The sequence below is a fragment of the Cyphomyrmex costatus genome, unplaced genomic scaffold, assembly GCF_001594065.2.
Source record: "Cyphomyrmex costatus isolate MS0001 unplaced genomic scaffold, Ccosl1.0 scaffold172, whole genome shotgun sequence".
Lineage (NCBI taxonomy): Eukaryota > Metazoa > Arthropoda > Insecta > Hymenoptera > Formicidae > Cyphomyrmex > Cyphomyrmex costatus.
The window spans coordinates 1,121,971-1,132,521 of record NW_017275737.1 but is presented as its reverse complement, the minus strand read 5'-3'; the positions used below and the strand labels follow the sequence as shown (position 1 = coordinate 1,132,521).

At 36.9% G+C, this 10,551-nt stretch overlaps 1 protein-coding gene across 1 annotated transcript in view; it reads left to right on the top strand.

The window, feature by feature from the left end:
* Window positions 1-253: 253 nt before the first annotated feature.
* Window positions 254-10,551, top strand: part of Myc (bHLH transcription factor Myc) — a 13,767-nt gene continuing 3,469 nt past the window's right edge. Inside the window, 2 exon segments of the mRNA XM_018537422.1 lie at window positions 254-373; window positions 6,235-6,348. Coding sequence (XP_018392924.1) covers window positions 254-373; window positions 6,235-6,348 — 234 coding nt within the window.

Here is a 10,551-nt window from a genome sequence, read left to right as displayed (position 1 = left end):
AAAATCATTTTATCGAACCATCAAAATAATCATGTAGGGAAAACTTAAACTAATTTCTAGAATTTCTGCAATATTGTTTGTCATGCTTGACATTTTTACGTAATTATTTGATGGCTCAACAAAATTATTTTTAGATACTTTAATAAAATCGTTTTATACATCATTAATCCTAAGTCTAAATAAATGCTCCGAATTTCTTCGCGCCGAGAGTTTATTCGAGCGTGATGTTCCTTTCGCGCAACCGAGAGGATCGATGGCGCATGCGCGTTCGATCGCGCGGGAACTCGAAGGTCGCGCGGTATACCGAGTGACGTCAACCGATAGCCGGCCGGTCTGCCGCCGCGCCGGTCCGCTTAGCCGATCGCCGTTTGCGGTCAGGCGTGGGATCCCGCCGCGGTGGTTTAAATGGTCGCCGGAATGCAGTTAAGCCTTTTTGCCATTCGCGCCGCAGTCGTACGATGAGGGATATTCAACAGTGTACCACGTCAGCAGGTAGCCCCCGCGGCATTTGCCTTTTATACTTGTTTGACTTAAATAATTTTATCGAAATATTTTAGTAACAGTTTTGCTGAATCAATAAATCTAACGATCATAATTTTTGCAAATAAATGTTATGGTTGAGGAAATCGGAATATATTAATTTTCTTACACGTGGCTACAGTTATTGCTTGTCAGTGTTATTTGTGTCAATAACGAAAGGCGACTATTAGTGAAAAACATGGAAAATATATATATATATATAGTGTCTGCGATAATAAATTACAGTCGCAGAAATGCTTATTGGAATTTAGTTTATTTGCATCTCGTTGATCTTTCGATCGCGTTTCCTTGAAGAAACATCACTGAGCACACGTATGGTATACATTACGAAGTTGGAAATACTCCAAGTGGACGCGAGTAGAACAGTTAACTAAAAATTGACAATCGGATTTTCCTCGGAAAAGCGGATCTGTCATATGATTCATTGCACCCAGCCGTAACGGGATGATTCACCGTTGAGAACTGTATCCTGTCATACGTCAGGAAGACGCGCGTGTTCCATTCACAATCGACCAATTGTCGGTAATTGACGTACGGATGCAACGATTTTCGATACCAGAAGGACGTGACATTCTTCTCCACTTCTCGCGATCTCTCGGATTTATTTTTACTAAATATATTTTATATTGATTTAACAATTACGAATTTGCATTGTTGAATAATCGTATCGTTTAAAGATTCATCCATTGATAAGATAAATTGACATATTCGAGTATAAATATTTGGCAACTCGGTTTCCCGCGTGAATAGTCATTTTTCTGTGAATCTCCTCTTGCATAAATTGCATGAAGCTGCAACAGCATATGGCTCATTTTTATTACAATAACAACACAAAAAGAAATAAAATTACTAAGTTGTTTACTACAAACATGACGCGACTGAAAAAAAAACAACAAAAATTATTTATTTAAAAATACAATTTTCCAGAAAATGAGTTTAAATGTTTTGAATCATTAAACTTTTTAACATTTTGAAATGCAATTTTAATGTAATAACTGATGATAGAAGAATAATAATTTCTCTACCATCAATTATTACATCAAAATTGCATTCAAAATGAATTACAAAATTTTAATAATTCAAAATATTTATTTACATTTCTTATCTTTGTATGTTCTTTCTTTAAAATATTTGTTTTTTCTTTATGTATTCATCATTTTTTGTAATTAAAAGATCACAACTCTTTGAACTACAATGTCGTTATTGCAGCGAATGAATAATACTTACCTATATTCGTGGCGTCAAGCGCTTAGCGCCGCTAATCACCCGAGACCTTGTGAATGCAACGATATGTATAATCAACATCGACAGCGATCCGCGATACAGTCGACAGAGCGTGGTGGGGAGCCAGGAAATTCCCGGTTGGGAGACGATCGTGAAATTCCTCGAACTCGAGCTGACCGTTCGATTTCGCGTCTTGAAAGATTAATCACTTGGTGAGGACCAGGATGGCTGAGCGACCGGCAAAAAACGAGTGCATTTTGCTTGTCGTATCGAGATCGTATCTCGGAATCTCGTGATTAACGTCGGCTGGAGGATCAGTTTTCAACAGCGAACCAGACTTTTCGCTTTTAATACTTAGGGAGTTGCTTTTAGGGATACATAGCGTGAGCTAAAGGTTTAAAAATCTCCCTCTTATAAAAATATCGCTGCAGATAAAAATACAAAAATAAGCCGTATGAATTTTGCAGTAAATATATTTAGAAATTAATTAATGAATTCAAGATAATTTAAGATATTAGAATTACTATTCTATTAATGATAAATGAGAAAAGTTCTTTCATATGCAAAGCATCAATATCCATAAATTTTTGTTTCGTATATATTTAGAATATTTATTATATAAATTTGAACGTTAAAACCTAGCTTGGCTGTTATATTCTTTTTTTACTTGATTTATTTATATTCTGCAGTAATTATTTTTCAAAAGAGTCCATAGAGTGCTCGCGGTACTTTTAATTAACTCGTGTGCATTAATGGTAACTCCCCTCCCCTCTCCCGGACAATTTGCACGCCGTAGCATTTCAAGGAAGACTCCGTCTTGTCTTCTGCTTAAAGCTACCTTTCGTGGTATTCGTACTCCGCCCAGGTTCTTTTCTCATCGATGGTATAGGCTGTGCACCGCGGGTTCCGTTCCTCATGCAAATTCCTCGCTTAAAGCTTCCAGGAAAGTCGCCCGTTGGAATGTCGCTACTTGCGCGCGTCGCATCGGAATCAGGATTCATGCGTTTCGCAAACAGACGGTCATGCACGTGCTGCTATGCGCGTCTGAAAGTCAATTTCGATTTCGAGGAAATAGATAGAACGCTCAATTCTTCCGCCTTTTCATTGTACAGTTCGAACGATCACAATACCTATCGTCGAAAATCTTTATTTGCGATTTTTAACCCTTCATCGGCCAAATTGGATTTTAAAGGCACAGTCGATAATCCGTCGATTTTTATAAATTCTGAATAAATTGGACCTTGCTAGTCTATTTACAACAACTATATATTTGATTTTAAAAAATGTAATTTTTTTTCTACTAATATTTTATTTAAAAACTTTCGTCTAATACAGTTTTTTTTAAATAATTTTATTTATTAATAAAAATTTTTTTATGAATTTTTTTACAAGAAGTTTTTAGATTTTTATACAATCCGAAACAATATAAAAATTTACGTAGAAGTTAAAAGGCTCAAGTTTATACTAACGGAGGTGCAACATTTTACATGACTAGCGAAAAGAATTAAATCCGTGCAGACTTAATATTTTATCCCCTTCTCTCTTCTGTACCGCTTTGTTTCCCGTAGAAATAAATGATAAATGTCACTGATCAACATTTTGATATCTTGTGACATTCTTGATTTTATCTCTCTCTCTCTCTTTATTTCGAATACAGCGCTTAGAATTTATATATTCACGCATTCTTCTGTCGGCAGACTTCGTAAAGTCTCCAGTTAGTCGAGAAATAAAAATCAGAACATTAATAGGCAGAATAATTACACAGCGGTGCTGAATTTATTCTGGCTAACGTTGCGTTACGAAAGCACCATCGCACGAAAGTGAGGAAAATGTCAGGCAGTCCATTATTAAAATACGTATATAATACGGGCGGTTGACGTGGGTTGTATTCTAATATCATTGAAATGCAGTTTTACCGCGAATGTAACGCGCATTCTGGTTATTGCAAAACAATTTTGCTTTGCAGTATCGATTCTGTACGTATACGGGTTAGGTGTCCACGAAGGTATGAGCTAACGTTTCATCTAAACGTTAAATGTAGAAATCACTTGCTCTGTTTTTCTGTCTATCAAACTTTTCATATGATTATTATTGCTTTAATTACTGTCCTCAATATTTTATTTAAAGATTTTAAATATTTTATAATCTTTCGTTACAATTGGTTTTTTAAGGCACTAACCTTTTCTTCTTTTCATTTTTACATCTTTATGTTCCTATCTATTCAATTTCTTGTTAATTATTTCTAAGGAATTTATCTCAAAGTTTAAATAACACTATCACTGATTATTTCTTTTCTGATTTATAAGGTATAATAAAGTGCATCGCTTTTTCACTTTCACCGTCTTCCTCTTCCTCCTTTCCTTCACTTCCTCCTCCCACTACTTCAATTATGCCTTTCCCTCGGGAGAGCAAGTGGGTGCCTATTTTTGTGCCGGGACTGTACGTAAAAGCGCATCTCCGTAAGATGACGCAATTCATTCATTCATTAACTGCGGTTGCGTGGGAGAGACTGCATAAGTGCCGTAGCAAGAGCGCCCACTGAAGTTGTTCTTAGAACTTTCTAAATGGGAGTGGAATTTTTCCAGAACGATGAAACGGTACATTTGATTCCTTCCTCTAAAGGTGATCGTTGAACTCAATTAATTTTCACACCGAAAGTATTTTGCAAAAAAAATTAATATGGGATTGCGAGGCTGATTTCCTTTAGTCGGTACCGTCGCTGATTTTTGCGTATAGATAATTGAGGAAAGCGTTAAACTTTTCACCGTTACATGCGAGAATATCACGTCTGTATGAGCTAAGTTTAGAGTCGTGATACGAGCTAATATCTGCTTTGCATTGCTTAAAGTAATACCCCTACATTCAACGGGCGTCATTATAATTTTAAATCCATCGGCGTAAGTTATTTAAATGTTATTCCAAAGGCTTAGATAACACGGTAATTATCATTTTTAGTCGAACAGATTTATCGGTTATTCCCGCATAGACGCGACGCATTTGGATTTTGCACAATCGTTTCCGGTTATCGTCGTGCAAATGAAGAAGAAGATAAAAAGAGGGAGAGAGAGAGAGAGAGAGAGAGGGGGGGGGACGGAGGAAGATAAAAAAAGGAATCGTCTGGTCGACTAACCAGGACGCCTTGACTCTTGCACCGGCAATTAAGAGACCGAGTCGAACGCCCGAAATGTCAGACCGGCAAGATCTGATTTAGGAATGCTGGCTCAGTGTTGTCGACAGCGACTTGTGACTCCTTTCTTGTTTAAGCAATCGATTCCTCATCTCCCGTTTTTTTCTGTCTTAATAACTATTTTGCAACAGACAAGTCTGCGATAAGTGAAACAACGGAGTACTCATTCTTACGTGTAATTTAATTTAAATAATTTAATTAATTTAATAAATTGTGACTAGGGAAAATTGTATTTAATTTATAAAGAGTATTTTAGTAACTCGTGTGAAATTTTTATTTTCTGTACTTTTTTTTCTGAAAATATTAAGAATTATTAACATAAACAAAAAATTCTGTGTTAACGGAATCAAATATAACAAAAATTACACTTAACTTATAAAGAGTATTTTAGTAGTTCATATAAGATCTTTATTCTCTGTACATTTTATTTTTGGAAAATGGAGAAAAAGTATTAACATAAATTAAAAAATAACGACATAAATATAATATGCAATTTTTAATTGTATATTTTACTTGAAAATTGAACGAATGGATTCTGAATATAAGCCCTGCTTATCGTCATTAATTATTAATTATGATGCTCACTTAATGGCAACGCTCGCATTTCACGCTCGCATTTCGCGCTCGCGATCATTTTACCCCTCATTGAGGATCCTTCTTCTCCTTTCGATCGGCTCGCCGTCTCGTCTTTTCGTTCTTATTGCATTTCTCGTTCAAGGCGGTATGCCAGTCGCTCGTCTATTCTCGAAACGATAGCGCGGTAGGGAAGGTATAGGGAAGGAATGCCCCAAGAGAGAGAGAGAGAGAGAGAGAGAGAGAGAGAGAGAGAGAGAGAGAAAGAGAGCGTAAGAAAAGACACAGATATATATAGAAAAAGAGAGAAAGAGACATGAAAGTGCAATGATTAAATTGACATTTTCCACAGCAGTGAGATGCGTCTGTCATTTTCTAATGCATCTATATTATACCTGGATGCGTTAGCATGCTGAACGTTCTGCGGGATCATCTAAATTTATTGGCGAATCACTCGTCACGATTCTCGTCAACCATAGACTTCGCAAGATTTTGCGAAAATTTGTGCGCTGTACATTGTTATTTTACGAAGGCATGGACGAGATCGTATCGACGATTACGTGATTGGAGTTGCATTTTAAAGCAATTCGCGTTCCTATGTTCCTACGTGATACTCGTGACGCCTACTTTCGCATGTGGAAGACACCGAATGATTCATCCGACCGCACTTTCTCGCGGGCGAACGGGAAGGAATCATCTCGGTGCTCCAGCATTAATGTATCGTTGATTTGCGGCCGGCTATTGCCGTGTGGGAGAGCTCTGATTACGTCTGGTCACCGGGACGGACGTCGACTGCGCTACTATCACCTCCCCAAACACCACGTATCCCGTAAAGGTGTACACATACCTCTCCCCTCCTCCGTCTGCGACTGTATCCGCGTGCGAGCGAACGGAACGGCGAAACCGGCCGTGGCAGGAATGCGGTGTGTGTGACTTCTTTTTTCTTTTCGACATAAGATAAATGTTCCAATAACTGAATGTGCCCAGTGATTGAAAAATCAACAATTTATTTCTAATTATTAAGTTATTTGTCATTGCAGCAAGAAAATAACAAGAAACGAAACAGAAAAAGTTAAATATGTCATTAAAATAAGTAATAAAGATATATAATTTTTTAATCACAAATTATTGAAAAAAATTACAATATATTATGTTAAATAAATAACATATAATATTTTTATGATTGTAAAAAACTGAAAATTAAATTTTTTTACAAAATTATTTTATTAAAAATTCAGTTACTGATATAATTAATGTAGGTATTAATGCAATTTTACTTAAGTGTTTTCTTTTATATGATAATATTTTTTTTCTATTATTGACCAAACAAAATTTCATAAGGATATTAATTCTTACTAATTAATAATCAATAATAATATTCGAGCGTATATTATTCTTATTATAGTTCAATCATTGAGACATTTACTTTGCTCTTTTGCCCGCCGCACAATTCCGATCCAATTTGTCGATAACATGAGTCGTGACGTGAGAGTGCTCGTGCATTGTATTCTCTATAATATTATATTATATTTTTTGTATGCCTTATTGTTATTCTTTATTTGTATGTATTTGTTATTGTTATTTCTTATTTCGGCGCGCCGCGAGCAGGATTCCGGCATTCGCTTTGTGTGACGATACTCATTTTCGTAACTGGATTGGAAGCTTGTTGGTTACAAGACATCACAAGGCTCAGGTATGAAGAGATTTATGGCTTCGTCTTATATACGGCTGACCAGGAAGAGAAACGTGCCGTCACGTTCGCATATGTGGCACGAGAAATAGGATCGTCATTCGAGGCTACTTTAAAGTATTAACAGCTCTTGACGTTTCACGTATGCTTTCTTTGAATTCCAATATAATCACGGTTTTGCGAAAAATTTTGTAGATCTTTTCTTCGCTAAAGTTAAAAGGCAGAAAATCAATTTTAATCAATTGTTGAAAAATTTCACTGTTTTTCTGATCTCAAAAAAGTTATCTTCACTTATTTTTTCATAATTATTTTTTATAATTGATATATCAGTTTTTAAACTGTATAAAATACTATCAAAATTAGGAAAACGGACAGAGAATAACAAACACTAATCCGTAAGATACGGAAGTGCGAGAAATTTGATAATGCAGAGAAAACAGCAGTTCTATGAGTGAAATAAGAATGAGAGTTCACTCGGGTCGTCGGAAGTAGATCATCGCTGGACGACGATCTCTTCTGGACCTCTCCTAGATCTCAAAGTGTTGTGTGTGACGTCGGGAAAATAATAGTATTCACATAATCCGTGAATGACGGCGAAGTTTCATATGTATACGCCAAAGCCATTTAGAGAAAAGTTCATGCAGGTCAGGAAGATTCATATTTTCTCGCTTATCGGTTAGTTATCTCCAAACGGACCGCGCGGGTCGTCGCGTATCGTGAGACTTACATATTTATCGCATGAAACACGAAACTTGAGTATCGTCTATCGTGTTTGAGGGTTCTATTAATGTGATTATTCAACATCGTGCTACTCAACCCTTAATTGCTATGCGTCATTCTGATTAGATTAGCTCCTCTTATCAAAAGCACCTACATTTATAACTTTTTCTATCCTTAACTGATCGGTTTTTAATTTGTTATAAAGATACTTTAAATTAGGTTGATGAGTTAATCTTATCATAATTGAGAAAAAATATTGTATGTATTCCCTTGAACTAGTTTTATTACGTGTATCTACGCTATCTGTAATTTTTTTTTAAACATACAATTTTTTCCTTACAAGCCTAGTTAATTTTTAATGTAAACATAAACTTTTCCTGATAACTCGAGTATATTGCATACAAATTGTATCAGTATTACATTTTTCATGTTAATTTTTTACATAATATTATGTTACTTTTTAGTTATTATCTTGTGTTTACATATAATTTTCATTGAACTATTTGAGACACGTGAAATGTATTGTATTGAAACAAATTTTCCACCTGTATAACCATAAAAAGTAATTGATATTAAATTACCTTCACATAAGCAATTCTCTCAAGATATCCTTTCAGTAATCAGACAGTATTCTGGACATTACGCTATCTCGCCTGATTTATTCGTCCGTGAATTTTGCGCTCGCTCGCTAGTTTCATGGGGAGAGCCGCCAGCATTCCAGTATCCGAGACAGAGCCGAGGGGAATACAAGGGGCGAAAGGGGCTACTATCTGAAAACCGAAGCGCGGGAGTACTCTCACCCCAAAATCCACGCCCAAACATCCCCTAAGCAGAAGCGTCGCGTTCGATACGGCACGGAGGAGTCCTCTTCTCCTTGTCGTGTCTTTCGCTTTTTCCAGCTGCCTGTCCCGTCTCCCTGTTCCTCACCCTGTTCCCCTGCGGTCTCCTCTATCGACGTCGCGTCGCCTACCTCAATGAGAGAGAGAGAAAGAGAGAGAGGAGAGGCGATCGATTCGCATCGACGTACTACTATGGCCTGCTTACGCGGAGAGCACTGACCCTCAAGGTCGTTCTTACGCGGCTGCACGTGCTGCCGCGAATTGACGTTGCCCCTCTCTACAGTCGATCGTACCCCTTCCCCCGTCCTGGCTTCGCGAAGTACTTGATCCCCCGTCACTCCTCCTTCCTCCATCCAGGCGCACGTTGCACCGGCGTGCTTGTATCGCGACGGACCGCCGACCACTTCTACAGCCTCCTCGCGGTGGCGCGTGTGACACGTGTATTCAAGATACCTATATTGTAAAACGAGACGAGGGGGAGGTGGGGGGGAGGGGAGAGAGAGAACAGGGTCTAATACCGAACCTAATCGTCAAATACGGAATCTAATATCAACGTAAGGGTATGGATAGGTTGAGAAACTTTTAGCGGAGTCAGGTGAATTACTCGTGCACGCAACACCTTGCAATGTTATGCAATGTCATATGTTTCTTTTATTGTATAATAATGCTAATGTTTTATGTAACGTTAATTGTAATTCATTAACCGATAAACGTATGTACGTTGTGCTGCGCGTACAAGTGAGTCAGTAATATGTAATCGATAAATAAAAGTAATACATCCGCAATTTGGAAAGATTATTCAGAATCATGATTTAGTGGAAACTGTAGATATATGAATATCGCGGAAAAAATAGGTTTGCTGAAATATGTAAACATTTATAATAGCTAGATACAAATCTAAAAATAAGTTTGTTAGACGATCAAAACAACTATGTACGACACTCAGGATGTTTACTAGGATGCTACAATTTTTCACAATATTGCATCATGATGTTTGAGCGTTCTATATAATTATCTTGTCTGTAGCTAATTAGATCTTTACATGGAAAATACAGCTTTGCCGAAATATAAAAAATTTAGCTATAAGACCGATTTAAAAAAATTCATTTGTTTAAACCATCCGAATAATTATATTTTGTTCAAATTATTTACTGGAATGTTAAAATTTCTTATAGCATTGTCGCGTTTAAACGTTTTGCTTATTTTAACGATCCAACCAAATTATTTTTAGATTTGTAGATACATTTTTAATTATTTCTTTAATTTTAAAAACTTGTTTTTATCGGTGATATTTACTTTGTTTTCATTAAGTTTTTATTTCAGCAAAACTGCTTCCGTGTAGATACAAAACCGTCCTATCTGTTTATCAATTATCTTTATGTAGATCGCCGGGAGGAATTGACTTTATAGCGAGCTAACGTTTTTTAGTTATTTATCGCACGTCCTCGAGACATCCATAATTAGTACTTCAACATTATTGTGGAGAAAAGTCGGTCGACGATTACCGGTTAATGAATTAGTCGTTATGTATAACGTAACTGACATTAGAACTTCATACGGCAGTAATCGCGCATTCGCGACGTTCTATTCCGTGTACGTGCGTCTGTGCGTCACAACCACATGGATACCAATACAAATAAATTCTGCTGCGCCTAGAGTCGTGCGATTATTAGCATATATTCTGACGTTCAATTGCACGCGCGACTTCCGCGTTCTCGTCACACGCGAGTCACGCCACGCTCTTGCTCGAGCTTCGCTCTTCTTGCTTATTCCCCCTC